The sequence below is a fragment of the Pundamilia nyererei genome, unplaced genomic scaffold, assembly GCF_000239375.1.
Source record: "Pundamilia nyererei isolate P.nyererei 1_Seehausen unplaced genomic scaffold, PunNye1.0 scaffold00001, whole genome shotgun sequence".
Taxonomy (NCBI): Eukaryota; Metazoa; Chordata; class Actinopteri; order Cichliformes; family Cichlidae; genus Pundamilia; species Pundamilia nyererei.
The window spans coordinates 3,950,267-3,969,228 of record NW_005187402.1 but is presented as its reverse complement, the minus strand read 5'-3'; the positions used below and the strand labels follow the sequence as shown (position 1 = coordinate 3,969,228).

Genomic DNA, 18,962 nt, shown 5'->3' with positions numbered 1-18,962 from the left:
TGTTTGAATACAGAAACAGTATGAATTGCATAGTTTACCACAGGCTAGATTAGGAAAAAACAAAATACAACAAAAGAAAACATGAGGGCTGTTGCCAAATTATGAACAGGAGAAAACAAAAAGGTTTAAAAACAGACTGACATCACTGTGGAATGTGGAGTGCAGGTCACACAGAAATACAAGAGTCATCTCAACACAGATGGGCAAAAATAACCCCCCACACAGTCAGGTTATGATGTGATGTACAACACATGCCTAAAAGCTTTCGACCATGTGAACAAAACAATTATTCGGATCCATTTCATGGTCTGCTGGATACTTGGATACAGAGGAAGGAGTTTAAACTGTCACAGTGTTGCCTCATCACGCTGGTGAGAAGCTGTTCCGAGGCTTCTGACCGTTTTATAGATGAATTGTGAAGTTTTCAAAAAGATTAAATAACTTAACAAACGAACTCGGCTCTTTACTGTGAGTCGAGCATTTCAGCTACAATGAAGCAGACAACAATTCTGGTTTTCAAACATCATCTCCTCCTCTTGTTTTGAAGTGACGACTGATCAATAAAACCCCTTTTCTTCACCTGACAACAGCTTATTGCATTCTTTAAATGTTTGATCCAAGTCTTGGTCTCATTGGACATTTAACAGACAGTATTAACAGAAACGAGGAAAAAAATACCCACCTATAGACAACAAAATAACCCCATAAATTAAACAAAAGCTCTAATCATAAAACCAACCCTGGAACCTGATTTATAGTGTACTGTGTTCTATAGAGATGATCTGGCATGCACTTTCTAACAAAAGTAATCAAATAAAGCTGCCACAACTCCCTGAAAGCACTAATGCTATAGCAGATATTTTTCAAGCAGCAACTTAAGAAGGTTAAAAATGAAGCTAAAGCTTAAGTGCGAAAAACTGCAGTAAATCAAGTAAATCAATCCCAGAGTCCCATGTTAAAAAACAAAAAGAAACTACTACCTTGGTCTCTATAGATAGTGTCCCCTCTCTGAATGTGATCACCTTTTTAATTTTTATAATTCAGCTGGACAGTGGTAGTGGCAGCTTTGACTGTCGGGTGTTCTGACAAAGGTAGCTAGAGCCTAGTGTGGAATTATAGAATTACAAATGATATTGCGGCGTGAGTGGTACAGGTTATCCAAGACGTTTGCGCATGAGTTTTGTCAGTCATTTAATATTTATTTGTCTATTTTTTAGCACTAAATGTTCGATATTTGTGTGTCTTACTTTGCATGTGTAAAAACTCTCAATGCCACTTGCTAACTACAGTGGCTAGCGTTAGCTAATGACTTAGCACTCTGCCTTTTTATCCAAGTGTAATCACCTCTGGTTCCAACTAACCAAACATGGTGACAATAAATATGCTAATGTTAAAGCTTAAAGTTACAGTGTGTACAATTGCAGCTTGCAGTCAACTCAATTCTGTTTTCTCATCCCTCCTAATTCAAGTGACAATTCGAGTGACTATTTGTTCCGGAAGAAAACTGTAAAACTTTCTGAAAGGAGTCCAATATGTCAGTCTAAAGTAAAGTTCACTTCTGTCTGATGACAAGGACACTGACGTCAGTTGTTGAGGATATCGTAAACCTTTCTGCTGGTAAGTGCTGCTGTTTTTGTTGCTGTTAGCTGCTGTTAGCCTGTGTTAGCTGCTGTTAGCCAGCTTTAATGAAACTTTATATAAAGTGGCTCTCGGCTAGGTCTTGGAAAAAAGGATTTAATCTCAGCGAGACTTTTAGCTGGATAAATAAAGGATAAGAACATTGTTGGACTTAAACAATAAACTCTAATACGGGGTAAAAATCTAATCAAACAGTGGGAAGGTGAATTTTAGCATAATTTAGCATGTCTAACATTAGCTGGCATAACGCTAGCTTGTAACCAGCTGTGGAGCACAGATGCAACAGGTGATTTCACAAACGGCTATATCCAGACATGGGCAATAACAATAAAGTTGAATTCTATTCTATTCTATTCTATTTTCTAAGATATTCTTACAATGTGGACATGTGCCATACTGTCTTTTTTTTTAGTACCATGCTGTTACTGAAGTCTTCTCTTTTTCCTGCATTTTGATAAAGTAACCTTTGTTTTGCTGGATATTCATAAGCTATCCTATCATTCATTTCCAGCCTGATCAGCTCACTTTTACTTATGATGACAGGGCAGCGCAGAGACATCCGCACTCAAGTATCATTGCAAACAATGATGTCACCCACCACGGTGCGTGCTCCGCAGGGATTCAGCGCAGTACTATAAATCAAGCTTTTCGACTGCAGGAGTTTGTCAAACTCAACAGAACTGGTCAGGATTATAATGCAGCTTCACAAGATTTTTCACAAGGCCGATGAGATGCAGACGGATGTTACTCTTTTCAAGCATAATTCATCATCGGCGCTGCAGTTCTCACAGAGTGGTTCATAATGTTTTATTCTTACAAAAAACAGAAAATCGATCTCCATCTGAGAAAATGTGTTGCTGTCATTCTAAATTTTTCTAAATCACTTTACAATCACAGGAGGAGATCTTGGTAAAAAAAACCCAAAAAAAAACACAGTATGGGAATCCAGATTTAGTCGGATCAAGAGCTCGACTTGTAAAGACAGTGCGAGACCATTGGACAAGTCAAGCGAAGTGAAGCATGCTGACAGAATAATCCTGTAGATCATTATCTGGTTCATCAACTATTTACATCACACTTTGATATCTTTGTGAGATTCCTCGTTGAACTAAGGAGAGGAAAAAGGCACTTGACAATAAGATGCTGCCAGTTTAGCTTTGAGGCTGGCTCCACCAAAAAAAGAAAGAAGAAAAAAAGCTAAATGTGTCCTCCCTGTAATGCAAACCAGCTCACCTGCAGTGATCCATATGCAGTGTGTGTCTGCCCCTGACCCCCCCTGCATTCAAATGCAAATCCTCTTGTTTGTCTGACTTTCCAATGATGCTCGGGGCATTTAAATTCCATTCTGTGCCGATGTAGTAAGCAGTGAGGTCCCTGTCAAGGTGAGTCACAGCAACAACAACGGCGGCAAAATAAAAGGTGACGAGCTCACCTCGCATCAAACAAAAATCTATTCAGGAAAACATGGAACACCAGTGTTGCCTCCTCTTCCCCCACTTTTCCCAGTTTGGCACCTGCTTCTCTGACGCCTCGGGGGGAGGGAGTCAGTGATCTTCGCCCCGGGTGAGACGCTGTTTCAATGCAGACAGCTCATCAAGGTGAGTGACAAGTGTTGGGGCGGGAACATGAGATTCACTTTGGTGTCTGGAGGTGAAAAGATGCATACCGAGTCTTTCAACTTGATTTTTTTTCCTGGTTAGAACTGCCAGGTTATGATCAACAAGAAGCTTTGAAGCAGTTGCTTCTGTTCGTCGACGTCAAAAGCCCATGAGTCAACAAAATAACTGCTGGAATGATGTCTTACTTTCTACTTTACACCACATCCCGCTGGATTAAAAGTCTAGCTTTTTGTGTTGGAGGCGGGGATATTTTCTTTTAACAAATTATACAAAATTGAAGCCAAACAGGAGGTTTGATGAGTGCTCCAGTCTTCACTGCAACTCAGACTTTACTTTCAAAACAAGAGTCCAAGCACACAGTGAGCTCCATCAAGTACTTGGACAGGGACACATTGTTTGCTCTCTTGGCTCCATACTCTTATTGCTTTGGATTGAAGCCAGCTTACATGCCAGTTTTACTTTGGTGGGATTCTCAGTTATACTGAAGAAACAGATTGAGTGGACGTTAAACAAAGTTTATGTCCGCGGCCCTCTGGCAGACACAAAATTTTACGAGTCGTGCATCGAAATCCAAACGAGAACAATTCATCATGTGAAATAAAGCCCTACTGAAAAGAAGAAGAATTATTAACCCAGTCTTTCTGGAACTTGTTCTGCAGTGTTTATAAACCGCCACACAGTTTTGGATTTTTACCAGCTGCAATTTCGCAATTTTGCAAGTAGAAATCAAAAGACAAACAGCAATGAGCTCAAACAAATGCTGCCTCTGTGCAGTAAGAACATGTAAAGCTTCAGTGAAACATAAAATCAAAAAAGACTGAATGGAAAAAAACAACAGCATTATTCGTCCTTTTATCAAAAGCTGAAATTTGGATTTGAAGCTGAACAAAAGTTATTTAGGTTTATACGCAACATCAAACTCTTTCCTGTTTGCTAACTTTACTGAGCTCAACTTCATATGAATGTGGTCATTTACTGGGATACGAGTTCGTAAAGGAGGCTAATGCAGCAAAGACACAAAAAGACCCACAGACATAACTGCTCATTTCATCTGAACATATCGAACACCAAAGTCTGAACTTCTTTTGTGTCCGCATCTTTCAGAATGTCACCAGACACTGGATGGTTACAGTTACAAAAACAGTAATAGAAAGAAAAGAACACAGTTTAGCTAACGGTTTCGTGCAGCGTACTGGAAATATTGTGCGATGTGCTCGAAAACTCCCACTCTGCACCCCCATGTTACACCCACACAGCTGTTTTCACTCACACTTGCCTGATTAGACTCTTTTCTCAAGACTGAGTGGGCACAAAGGAGCTCCACTTGATTGACGTCCCCCTCGAACTTCTGCTAATGTTGTTGGACCTTTTAAACCGAGACAACACACACACTTTCTCACAGCAGGTGTTTTAACATGAACACGGAGAAAGCACACGTAGTACTAAAAATACCAACAATGACTCCCGTAAGACGCAGCAGCCAGCATGAGCAACAGGAAGTTGAAATGATTTTTTTTTTTTATCATTTACACCTGAGCTCATCGTGCTGTGACAAAAGGCAACTGAGGTTGTGGTCGAATTGTCAAATATTGTCAAAACATAAAAAAGTGTTTGGCAGCCATAGCTGAGCTGGTTGAATGCAAAGGAAAAGAGCTTCAGTGCTACCTTTATTATTACCTGACTGTTTACAGGCCAAATATGAAGGTTATGCTACTTTACTAAAACTCTTCTTGTTGCTTTGCATGAAGTACTTTTTAGAAATCTTCTCTCACTTCATTTCATGGAAATTGTAACTTAGTTTACAGGGGGTTATGTTGTCATGTTGCTCGCTTCTGGGATCATAGTTAATGCCTTTTCCATGGGTAACCTGTGGTGTGTGGAAGACAATCAGTTCATCAAACTTGTCCGTACTAAGCCCAAAGGAAACGCAGTGAGCAGAGTTCATAAAGCACTGCAGCGACATGGATGGACTGGGATTCTGGAGGTCTCAGAGTGGGTCGGGTCAGAGATGTAATCTCATGTTTCTGTGTAACTTCTCTTGTGTATGTTTGACTTTTCTGAGCTGTTTTGTTTTGTGATATAAAACAAACAACAGCTCACAGCAGATGGCCCCGCCCCTCCCTGAGCCTGGTTCTGCTGAAAGTTTCTTCCTGTTAAACGGGAGTTTTTGCTTCCCACTGTCACCAAGTGCTTGCTTATAGTGGGTCAGCTGAATGTTGGGGTTTTCTCTGGATTATTGTAGGGTCTTTACTTTACAATATAAAGTGCCTCAAGGTAACTATTGTTGTGATTTGGCGCTATATACAAAAAATTTAGTCACCAATATAAAAAACAGCTAGGTTGGTTTTCATGTTTTTCACAGTAACTTTCTAACTTTTGGAATAAATAAAGTCGATCTTATTTAGTTTTACTTAAGAGATGATCAAAGACTTAATAAAGGAAAAGCAAATTGATTCTTCAGCAGGAAGAAGTTTTATTATTAATCTAATCATTTTATTGTTGTGATTGTTGTGGTATATAGTTTTAAACTCCATCTAGTAAAAAGGTTGGTTATTCACATTCATATAGCCTGCATGAAACAACGTGGTAAGAACACAGATGGCAAAATATCTAAGGAGGTATTTCCAGTATTTGATCTCTACCATAGAGGCGAACAATTCGGACAACTGCCAGCCTCCTAGAAAACACGCCTATAGTATCAAATCAAAATCTACGTTGCTTTGTTCTCAAGTTATCGCATTCACAAGATTTTCAGAAAGAAAAATCAGGTCCCGTGACTGAAACTGAAGCAGCTAAATGGAACTGAGTCATAATCATTAGTATTTGTACGTGTGCTCAAACTACTGTTAAGTAAGATCTTTTTCACTTTAGTGACATCGCATATTTCTCAGCATTAGTCTGTACATTTTCACCACTATAAAGCTCAGCATGAATAAGTGAAAACAACTATGAGGGTGCAAGTCGAGACTAAAACAAGTATTATCAAACGCTCACAGCACATTCACATCAAGCTCTCCAGTGTAACATCAAAGTCATTCAATTAATCATGGAGTCAAAGCGCCCGTTGCTGCTCACTGTACACTCATCCCTGAGGTATGTAAAAAAAAAAAACCCTCTAAAATCTTTACATCATCTCATTTTTATTCATTCTCTTCAACACTTTTCTTTTTGGAAAAGAATTAAATATTTAAATATGCTTCTCAAAAATACATTAAAAGTGCATCCCCGAAGTATTTTTTGCAACAGAGTTCACAAACATCTATTCACATAATGTGAACAGAATTAACTTAGAGAGTGAAGGTGAGTACACTGTAGCGTGGATCAGGCTGAAAGTCCCACACAGTATAAGACCAAGTCTGATCCTTTAGGGGGGATTTTCAGTCTTTGGCTTCCTAAGACTTACTTGAGCTGGGGCTTTGTTCCATGGTGATGAAGAAGAGACAGACTCCTGCAGTCAGCAGGAGATGCATGGATTCGTACAGTAATTTGGGTGAAAAGACACTCCATATGAAGAGATGATAGCGCAGAACAGTTACCAGCACTATGTAGGCTGCGGCTGGCACAGACCTCAGCAGGGCCAAACAGTAGCAACCATGGCCGACTGCAACCGGGCTCCTGTGGAGAGGAAAAGGATTCATCAGAGAGGAAGATGCACTGCAGAGAGCAAAGCAGGCGACTGTACTGTGGATAATAGTCAAAACTTCCTGTGTAGAAAAGTTTTGATGTAAGCCAAGGTCATCTGAAGCTGCTTCATGTTTGTCGTGATGAAGTTGACTCGCTAAAAATGCAGATTGCTCAGTGATTCATAGCAGAGGCCACAATTTCGCATTTTTTCCTTTACACATGTACCCAGGAGAAGACTCTGATCCAATTATCTTGGCACAGTAATGCGGATTGCTGGCAAATTCTGATAAAGAAGTTAATGACTCTAAAACCTGCAAGATGGGATGGCGCGAGGAGATTAGGAGACGATGATGATGATGTAAAGCCAAACACGCACAGATATACAAAAGACTCGGTCTGTAATACACTGAAACACATGCGCCGGTTTGCTAAGGGATCTTCTTCATTACAGCAGGCAGAGTCCCAGCTGAAGGGGAGGAACTTTAAGTCTTTTCACAAGACAGGAAGGCAAACCAAAGGAGTAGGTGACATGCTAGGTAGACCGGTTAGCAGATGGATAGATAGAAACACACGAGTGGATCAAAGACTGACCAATACTGATAATCACGTTTTACGACTCAGTGGATAACAGAGAAAATAAAAGGCTTGTGTGTATCATTGTTACTGCGCTTTCCTCAGTTGTAGAGGCAGAAATCATTTGAATAAACATTATTAAAATCTCCAAAAGCCACATCATGTTACTTAGTGGAAGCTAACATTTTCAGAAACTCAGTCTTTGTTTTGTAGAGTCTGAAGACGAAGTTCTTGGTGGAGGTGGAAGTGGTGGAGGTTGAAGAAAGCATACGTATGCATGCATGCATACGTACGTGTACATGTACATAACATTATGTAATTTAATTTTTTTAAATTTTCTATTTTATCTATTTCATTACACGGGCATTTTGTCGTACCACGGGGAAGAAATATTGCCGTTAAGTGCCTTTGTAAGTTGAATTTTTCGTTAAATGGGGTCTTCGTAAGCCGGGGTTCCACTGTATTCTAGAGTCAAATGCGAGGCCATCTGTCTGACAGCTAAAGCTTGGCCCACAGTGGGTCATGCAACAGGACAATGACTCCAAGCACAGCAGCAAATCTACACCAGAATGGCTGAACAAGAAAAGAATCAAGGAGCTGCAAAGGTCCAGTCAAAGTTCGGACATCGACCTGATGAAACGCTGTGGTGAGAACTTAAGAGAGCTGTGTATAAATGTATGGCTGTAAAGAAGAGCGGCACAAAATCCCTCCACAGTGATGTCAGAGGCTGATAAAGTCATACAGGAACCAATTACTTTAAGTTACTGCTGCGAAAGGTGGTTCTACAAGCTACTGAATCATGGGGTGTAGTTAGTTTTCACATGTCTGCACAGGACATTTCTTTTTCCCATGATCGTTGAGTATTTGATGACACTGTAAAGATGGAAGTACCTGAATTTAGACATATTAACTATCACACTTTACTGCTGCAAAGTGTCGCTGCTGTGACCTCCTCTTGACTTGAGTTGATTACTTTTAATTGGAAACACTAGGTTTGTAACAAGATTAAAATATCCTTGGTGTCATGTAATTATTGCATAAAAAAGGTGCAGAAAACTTCATCGCTGTAGTGAACTGCAAAGAAGCTACAGGCATGTTAGCCAAGCATTCTAGTGGGAATACACGCACAGTTTACCTGAGTGTTTGCTTGCATTACATTTAGCGTTGGTGTAAACAGCATGTGTATCAATATAGCCCGAGTGACTGTAGCTTCAGTAGCCTGCATTATGCATGATATGCTAATTAGCCATGTGCTCTTGCTTCTTATGCTTTTAGCTACACCAGCCTGATAAAAGCTTTACACACAAAGCTTGTGATGGACTGATGACTGGTGAAACCCTGTGTGTACAGACACATTTCAAACATCTCCAAAGTGACATAAACCACTTCTTTGGAAGTGAAAACAGCTACCACGACACTTGAAAACACCCATTATTGTCATTCAATCCAAACTGCTGGCATGCTAGATAGACTACAGTACGCACAGCCTGTCAACACTGAACTAAAAACTACCCCTGGAAGCTCTAATGGATATTTCCAGGCACTATAGATAATAATATGAACATATTCCTGCTTTTTAACATCACAGTAAGAGGTTGAGATGATATATTTAAATATGTCTGGTTGCTTTTGCTGCCCTAATGGACTCGTTTTTAAAACTATGACTGACAAATTGGTGCATGTCATGTCACGTCACAGTAAAGTAGAAATATAAAGCTGCATAAAAAAAAATGGGGAAATAGAAAACTGAACGCCACCATTCTCTGTTTGTGTTTGCTGTTACGCCTACTTCCACAGAGTTGCTCATATCAAAACATCTTGGGGTCTATTTCTGTGTGCTGCCTCATAGGCGACCTCTAAGGTGGGTCACGAGAATGCACAGACAGTCTGCGAAACCTGTGAACAATACCTATAAAAACTGATAGTTTACAAAATCGCTAAGGGTGTAACTAAGGCTCATTGTACTAATGCTGTGAGAAACTAACTGTAACTGTTACCCAAGTTAACATGTTTATCTGCTTCACTCTTGGTGGGTGCGTTGCTGAGGACCAGAGTAAATCAGTGCCAAGTTTGAGGATTTTTTTGGTAAATGGTTCTCATGTTTTGGCTAAAAGCTGCTCTCTGAGCAAAGCTGTGACCGTAGCCTGCTCCACTCTGTGTGCAAGGAAAGGGCCACAAATATATTTACAAGCATGTCTGTTTGGCTCTGTGTGTTAAACTCTAACCTAATTCTAACTTTACCCCTAATATCAGACCTAACCTTCAAAAAACACCTTCCTAACACTTCACTTTACAGTTTGTCTCGTTTTTAACTACAATCTATTTCAGTAAATCATTTCACCTTAAAGCTCACGAGCATGCAGATGCTGAGAGACTGACACTTGTCACTCTTGCAAAGTGTCTTAGAAATAAATCAGCATGAATGTGCCTTATGCTGAATGAATGAAATCTCACAGATTACAAAACCTACAGTGGATTAAGACAAAGAAAAACACACTGTGTGTAAATAATGATTTAGTTTGATGTCATTACTCAGCAGATGAGGACTTCCAGTACAAGCCTCGTGTTCCAGCTGCTGACGCTGCAGAGTGAATTTTAAACTAACTGAGATTATTTTAGCGCCATTAGTCAGAGTACCTCTGAGCACCTATTAGAGGTAAGTCTTTTGTGGATGAGTGATGACAAGCAGGAAAGTTTTTTGCACTGGAATGCAGTGTGTGATGTTTACCATCAGCTGGGCGGTGTTAACCCCCTCCAGAGGCTGCAGCGTTCATTACAGCCTACATATGAAATTGATGGGTTTCCCACTTGGCTATTCAGAGGATAAAACCACAGTGAACATGGCGAGGCTGCCAGGCACCAAATCCCATAACTGGCTGCAATTACGCCGTCGATCTAAATGGAATTTACCGCCTGCTTTCATTGCTCCAGTTTAGGTTCAAGTTTACAACCGATCAATGCAGGTGCTGCGTTTGAACGGGCTTTCTCAGAAGCAACGTTTTCAGGAGCTATTTTCAACTTACTGTAAATGCAATAATTACAACTAGACATCTCAGGTATCATGCTTTTATTGGATCACGTAAAGTAATTTTCCTTTGCTGCTGTGCGTGTGTTTGTGTGATACTCGACTGCAGGATAAAATTAGTTTATGTTGATATTTCCGACCTATTTAGAGCACTTAGGGTGAGATTCCCGTGGATGTCTGACCAGATGTTCTCCAAAAACACTGTGATGGACACTACGTGGCTTTTTTGATGACACATCAGTACTAAACGAAAGGTCGAGACAAAACCGACCACAGTGCTGGACTACTGGATCACATTTTTCATTTTTATACCCCGCTGAAAGCAGCAAAAAGAAAAAAAAAAAACAATTCAGAAGGATGGAACTTTTTAATCAAAGACCGTCTCAACTACTGAAATGTTAAACACAGCTTATTCAAATGTGGGATCAAGGACTATTAAGAATATAAATCATGTATGGGTATTTTCACCCTCTACAGTCTAATTTCTATGCATTCTTTTTGCCAACAAAATTCACACATTTTATTACATAAAGTAAGATTTCTTTATATCTCAAGGCAGCAGACTTGCATATATATCTCCGCTTTTTAGTTGCTGGCATTATAACATAGGAGGCAGGCTAAAATGACTCCTTTTACACAAACAGTATCTTTTGTCTGCATTAAAATAGCATTTTAGTTTTGGCTCTATCAGCAGGGCAGCTGCTGCCCAGCCACAGACCTCATCACTCAGCGCTGTGCAGAGGCCTCACGCTGAGAGGAAGCGCTAGTTATTGGCTGCTTTCACACACATACAGCAGCCCAGCTACTGGCCCCTCTCCAGTGGAGGTCTACCGCAGGTTAAGCTGTTTACATGCATCTTTGATACCCTCCAAGGAATGATCCTCGTTGCCACGAGTAAACTAATTAACATAGCATTTCTGCGCGCCAGCACTGTCCCACCCACAGGCTGAAAAAGTATGAAACAAACAAACAACAGTCAAAAGTAACTGTAATAGCGATGCTGGTGTGTGGCGGTGCTGGCACAGAGGGCACAAAAGACAGTGAGAGAGAGGAGTGTGTTTGAATTTGGTTATAACGCAGAGCGGCTGCGCCCAAAGCTTTGGCTGACATACCACGTTTCGAAGAGCACAAGTGCCTCTCCATCAGTGACACCTACCAATGTTCCAAATGTTTTCTCATGAATGGATTACAAACTGGGCGTCGTTTCAAACGTTCAGTTATATAAAAAGTGATTACAACAATGTTTTTATGCAACCCAGCTGACAGTGGAAACTTCGATCATGTAGGACTTACGTATAGAATTGCTGTGCATGACTTTGGATTATGGAATCGAAACGACTACCAGCTCGTCACAGACGCTGGATGCTTCAACCATTTATCCTTTTCTTTTAGCTATTCAGGTTACGGTCATGCCACCAGGAGCACATACAAGATCGAGCAATCCTTGAAGCCAAGAAGGGGGGAGCCTGGTTATGCTGGTGGTTTCTTCCTGTTTAAAGGGAGTTTTTCTTTCCCACTGTTGCCAAGTGACTGCTTACAGGGGGACTGTTGGGGTTTTCACTCTAATATTTATGGTCTGTACTGTGACTGTTAGGGCTGTGCAATATAACCAAAATCTCATATCCCGATATGAGACATTTATCGTCCCGACAACGATATGTATCAAAAAAATGTTACATTTTCTGTAAATTCTGTGAATCTCGGGCAACTCGACTTGGTTAAAGTGTTTTCAGCTGGGCGTGGTGTACCTGGAGTCGAGTGTTACATATGTTGAAACGGCTGCAGTTTTCTTTGAGTATTTATTACACAGCGTGCTGCAGGGAAACGCCTGTTCTAAGGTTTATTTTTTAGCACCTGACGGCTCTTTTTAGCTTCTCGTCCATAAACACTCTGCATACTATTTCACTTGATTCAGTTTATTTTGAAAAATCTCAATATGATCTTCAACTTTATTGTGAAAAGTTTATGTGGAAAATAAACAACTGGACAGCGGAGCCACGCGATGGTTTTACCGTCGTTGTTGCTAACGACAACGCTTAAAAACAACCGCTTGTCCGTCCGTAGTGTGGTTATATTAAATATAAGAGAAAGAGAGAAAGAAATTCTACAGTGACCATCAGAATGATGAAAAAATATTGCTGTAAACAGTTTATTTTGCGACACCACGAAACAAACGATGGCGTATGAAACGATAGATGTTTTCATATCATCATCCGATATATCTCGTTATATCAAACAGCCCTAGTGACTGTTGCTGGAAATTGGTGACACATAAATAACACTTGTTTTCTAAGCTTGAGACAAATAGTTCACACCAGGAAGGTTCCTGCAGTTCACTTCACTTTCATTTTATACACAAATCAATTAAAATGCAGTTACAATCATAATTACGCATAAAACAGTGATTTGTAAAATCCCCAAAAGCCATCCTGAGCTTGTAAACAGGGGTCGAGACATCACGATAAATATCATTTTTAATTCTGTATCCTAATACTAACATAAATCTTTAAAAGCACCTTGAAACTCCTAAAGTACAGTATAGAGATCCTAAAACAATACATCCAGACAGAGACACATGGGGAATAACAGTATAAATCCACTGGTGGGTGAATTTTAAATGGAAAGCTATGGAGAATATTTAAAAACCCTGAATGATGCGGGGTTTTAGGAGTGAACATTTTTTAGTAGCAGCTGTCTTAAGCTCTGAGCGAGATGCTGATTTTTGTAGTGCTCTCTAGCTCGTTCCAAACCTGCATACCTCCAGTCACACTAAAAGTTTGCAATTTTTTTTCTCTTTTGTGTGTTTACATAGCCAACCATTTACACACAGACATTCACAACTATGAAGAATTTTGAATTACCAGTTAATCCCCACTAACCACATCCCCTTAGACTGTGAAGCCAGAGTTCCTGGAGGCAATGATGCTAATCACCGTGCTAATCCAAAAACTAGTGAATAGTGGGTTTTAAATTGAAACTTACCGGACTCTCTCCGAGCTAAGGTAGCAGACGAGGTGACACGCCCAGAGCAGCGGGCCTGCATAAGTGCTGAGCGCTGTTAAGAAGATGGCAGGTGCTTCTATGTAGCTTTCCAGTCCAACGAATCCAACTGAAATGTCGACAGTGGCTATGTTGTTGGAATTCCCCTGCAGGTGCACAAAGAAATCTTCTTCAAATAATTTACATTATATACAGACAAAAAAAAGTAAACAAAGAACTGTGGATGTGCTTCAGAGCTCTAAAGAACTGGTGCTTTGCTTTATCATCATTACTGTGAGTTTCTGCCCACTTCCCAGCAGCCCAGTTGTTTGTTTTCCAGTCTCTGGCCAGAGCAGCGCACACAGCTCTCGGTCTGGAGCTGGACTTAGTAGCACTCAGACTACTGTATGCACCAGCAAACACATTTTATTTCTTTATTTGACAAAAAAGAAAGAAAAACAAAACACAGATTTCTGCCTTATTTAACTTTGCACCCAATTTTGAGCTTCTCTGGAACAAGATAAATATGTCTGCAGTAAACTGAAAATATAAAACTTTTGTTGTACTTTCTTTTCATCTCAGCCTTTAGAAGATATCATCACTGCAATGCAATCAGGATTTATAGCCCCAATCTTCTGGAAGTGCAAAATATAGTTACAAGGACAAAAAGACTTTGTTCAAATGAAAAAATATATATTTATTTATTACAAAAAAAGGGACACAACAAAAGTAATTGCTGTTCAAACTTATTAAGGTTTATAAAATCCCCCCAACACCACAGCATTCACACTTTTCCTGTAACTCAAGCCACTGACCTGCCCCTCTGTGCACAACAAGTGATAATAACATTTTAAACGGACGCTGTTTGTTATGGCAGGTAAAGAAAATGAAGCCCAGATATCAACAGTGTCTCTCCTCTTAAAAGCAAATGTGATGACGGTCCGCAGACAACAACAAGCATCAAGTCAGCATTTGCCTCCCTCCTGTAAGCACATCTCCGATCACAGAGGAGGAAAACACTAACAGCTGGCTCCATTTTAAACAAACAGCAGACACCAGTGAGCAGGTTGGAGACTGCATATGGATATTTTCTGCTTGCTGGAATCCTGCTGCGATCTTTCAAATGTCATTTGGCACCATCAACAAATGTCTCACTTAAGAAAAAAAAACAAAAAGAACTGCAAGACGTGTTTTTTTATAGACAAGATTGATTCTCACAAGACAGTGTCGGAGAGTGTGGCTGGACTAATGCGGTTCCTTAATGGAGTCGATATCGAGGAGGAGCAGGCGGCACACTTTCACCCTTTCAAATTAAAAATGCTTACAGTGCGTGGTGAGTAGCAAGGTTTCGATCACCTGAATAAAAAATATGCGCTCTAAGTTGCTCTGTGTATTCAAGCCCACCTTTTAGTTCTGCTCTCTGATGAATCATGTTTTCCACAGAAGCAGAACTTGTCACTGCTCATGCGGCAACATTTGCACAAACTGGCTCATATCTGAAGAGTAAACACCGTCCTTGCTGCCTTGCTGACCATCTGGTTTTGGGGGACGGCGATAAATCCAGAGAAAAATCCGTCACTCCCAACGATCGAGACAGACGATATCACTTTATTTATTTATTGTAATGCTAGTGATGTCTGCCGCTGATGTTACCTGGAATACTTCCCATAATCCTCTTGTGTTTTCTAGCATTTGAATGCCAAAAGAGATGGACTTTAGAAACAAAAGCTTTCTGCCAAAAATCATAACAAATCTTTGGAAAACACAACAAAGCAACTCTGTTTCTAGACCGTTAATGTGTTACAGTTCAGACTCGGTGCACCGATCCTCTGTACTCACGGATTAGATTTTAATTGGACATAATTTTGGTTATTCTTCACATCAGCGAGCTTAACTTTTATACTGTACGTCGCTGCTTACACTTCCATTATGGTTACAGCTGCGCCGAGAACGTTTTTGCTCAAATGCCTGTAATTACATGCCTCGATGCTTAGATGGGAAAATTGTCTGGTGGCGGTCTATTCCCGAGCCCATCACAGCATTAATGACCCGAGGGGTGATGAGGGTGATTAAATTGTTAACCACGTGGAGGTTTGCTGTTGACAACAATGCACAGTCGCTAATCAAATATCTGCGGTAGGTGGAAGTCGAATCAAAAGGTAGGTTTTCCTCTCCAGCCTTTGAGGAAGAGGCATCGTACATCCTCGGGAAGCGGCCGGTCCGGTTGGCCTTCATGGTAGAGCTGGATGAAAGTAATATGATTTATACACAAACACTTCCTCTGCCCAGAACAGCACCTATTACAGTATCTAGCACTTTATCAGTGGCGATAGCTTCCGTAAATGTTGCTACACTCTGTGACAGGGCGTTAAATTAGATGTCTTTTACAATCAAGACACTTGCTGACTGTTTTGTTCTTCACTGTGCTTCCTTTTGTATTTCTGGGAGGTGTGATTTTCGCACAGCGTCACACACGCATTCACTACTCAGCACAACAGTCAAAGTTAATTTGGAAAGGTGGGTAAGGTTTCTCAAGAAAACGTGTTTGGTGATACGCTTAAAGGAGACCTATTATGCTTTGTCTTATTTTCTTTTGTATATATAGCGCTCACATTAAACATGACCACAAATTTAGAGGAGGTCAAGCAATCCTTCGATCCAAGATCTCAGGCTTGAGATTGCTCAAGTGCTCTCTTCGTGATCTTAAGTGGGTTAAAAATGCTTGAGCTAACAAACTTGCAGACTAGCATTATGGACACTGTAGGCCCATATGTGGCAAACTCTGGGGGTAAAAAACAAACAAAGCCAACACAGAGGTACCAAATACTTCTAGTGGACACTTTATGTTGGCTCTAAAAGCAAGTCAATCCCAAAAAAACTCCCATTTTAAAAACCTTAGGTAGAACAATGAATGAGATGGTGCAGTAGAACAATTTGGATCTGGCAGGATTTGTGATCCCTGAATAGACTGGGATCCAGAGGAAACAGGCACATATTGTTCTGCTGGGAGAGACTTTTGGGGCGACGTGCTTGGTTTGTAACAATGTTTAGGCACAAAGTAATCGCATTAATCCAAGAATCCATGTTTTTCCAACAGAGCTTTTCTTTTTTGTCGTTCGGCTGCTCCCTTTAGGGGTCTGCACAGCTGATCATCTACCTCCATTTCACCCTCTCCATAGCATCCACCTCTGTCACATCGACCCTCTGTATGTTCTTCTTCTGCAGGTCTTCCTCTTTCCCTCCTGCCTGGCAGCTCCATCTACAACATCCTTTATCCAGTATATCCACCGTCCCTTCACTGCACACGTCCAATCTGTCTCAGCCTTGCCTCTCTTTACTTTGTCTCCAAACCGCCCCCTTGGTACTAATTTCTAATCCTGACCATCTCAGTCATTCCCAAAGTCCTCACACCTCCACCTCCTGTATTTTTGTCAGTGCCACCATCTCCAAACAATACATCACAGCAGGTCTCACTACCGTCTTGTAAACCTTTCCTTTCACTTGTCACTCTGCTTTAGTCACAAATCACCTCTGACACCCAATTCTTCGGCACACCTCTTGTGTCTGTTGCATTAAGCGATTGACCCCGGTATTTAAATTCCCCCACCTTTACTACCTCTGCTCCTTCATTGCTTCACTGTTACACGTTTCAAAGAAGAAAACCAACAAAACAAAATAAAGAGTTGAATGTTTGAGGAGTTCAAATTCATGCAGATTCTACAAGACTGAATGCAAATTATACTTGTGCAGTATAATTTGATTTAAAAAGAATAAACTTTAACCAGCTTACCTGAAAGTAAAAGAAGGCCTGACCAAACCAGTAGTGCATGATGGTAGTCTGGGCGGCATCATAGTGGAGTTTCTTCCAGATAAACTGAGCCATGAGCGTCTGGATCAGCAGGCAGCAGCAGAGGACTGGCAGGTTGTGAGCACGGAAGAGCAGCGAAACCAACAAAACCAAGCCACTGTAAATCTCCCATAATCCCCTGCTCTTCAGTTTGGTATCTGCTGTGATGATCTGGGATCGCAACAGGTCCTTGGTGCCTGAGAAGAGGATCCCCAAAATGAAGACGTAAACAAAGCGAGCTTCCACCGTGCCCCTAAAAAACAGAAAGATCAAACACTGAGTCATTTGTTGCATGTGCAGGAAGCCTGAACTGAGTTTCGGTTAAACTTCTCATTCATCATTCAAGTAACTGTGGCGAGTGACTCTGGGATGTGTAACTATCCAAGTGTTTAGCAGTTAAAGATCAGGGGTTTGGGGGCAAGAGGAAAGGGAATGACTTAGATCTTATGTTGCAATAGGGTTTTTTTTTAAGTTCACCACTTTAATTAATTTCATATTCCTGTCTCTTGTTACACAGGATTCCTCACATTTCTGTGACTCATAACCCTCCCTTCATTCAGTATGCAGTATGTCAATGTAACATTAATTATTAAAGCTATGAGACTTGAAGACAGAACGAATCGCCGCAGGAAAACAGACTTCCTCGCCATCACGGTGTCTGTCGGGGTTCCCGCATCGCTATAATTTGATGCTATTAACATACTTTGAGTACATTTTAAGGTCATGTGACATTTAATCTAAATTGTCCTTGTTCGGTGGAGCACTGCTGCGTGTAAGAAGCAAGCATACTGATGTTGCTGTTAAACACACTACTCCTGAAATTGGCTTGGTTATTTCACGACAGCTGATTTGTAATGGTAAAACATTTCTCAGGAATAATTTTCATCTTTCTTTTGCCAGTAATGACAAGGAAAAGTCCAAACTCAGAGATGAACTATACGGGTTGCCACAGTTACAAAACTCCTACTACTGTATATCAGGTTGACTTTTTCCCTGGGTCCTCACTGTTATCATCAGATGATATGTACTTCTGCTTTAAACACACAGATATGTAGCACACAGTGGTGGTTACACAGGTACGTCCATATGTCTCTTATTTAAAATCTAATAATGGTGCGATGGTGGTGTGAAGGGCAGACTTTGAACTTTAATCATGGGGTTTAAGGAAAGTATTTCATTAACCGTTTTGGAAAATAGAGCCATTTTTATGCACAGTAACTCATTTTCAGAGGCTTAAAAGTATTTGAAGTTTTGACTGACAAGCATTTAATGAAGGGAATGTGTGAGGTGAGGCCTGCTCCCTTCATCTTTCATGACAAATTAAGTAGATAAAAGATCTGGAGTTGATTCCAAGTGTTGAACTTCCATTTGGTAGCTGCAACATTCAATATTATATAATGAAATAAATATGTCAATGCACCAAATAAACTTTATGAGACTTTATGCCATGTCCTTAAAAAGAATGAATGCATTTGTCAGCTCACCAAAAGATTGAGTGCAGATTCTTTCCTTGGTTAAGAAAAACCATTCAGAATATCACAAAATCTAGCCAAAAACACACCAGAGAAGGTAGATGCATCACTGTCAAAGTTTGCAACTAAGATGCCTTCACAAAAAAGTGCAAACCACTGGTTACACTCAGGCGATCGTGGCTCAA

The 18,962-nt window shown here is 40.5% G+C and overlaps 1 protein-coding gene across 1 annotated transcript in view; it reads right to left on the bottom strand.

Annotated features, from left to right (window-relative positions):
- Positions 1 to 6,458: 6,458 nt before the first annotated feature.
- The window catches only part of pigg (phosphatidylinositol glycan anchor biosynthesis class G (EMM blood group)), an 81,009-nt gene continuing 68,505 nt past the window's right edge, over positions 6,459 to 18,962 (bottom strand). The window contains exons 11-13 of the mRNA XM_005719460.1: positions 17,249 to 17,558; positions 13,462 to 13,625; positions 6,459 to 6,872 (exon numbers count right to left, since the gene is read on the bottom strand). Of these exons, the coding sequence (XP_005719517.1) occupies positions 6,650 to 6,872; positions 13,462 to 13,625; positions 17,249 to 17,558 (697 nt within the window). The 3' untranslated portion in view covers positions 6,459 to 6,649. The remainder of the gene's footprint in view (positions 6,873 to 13,461; positions 13,626 to 17,248; positions 17,559 to 18,962) is intronic.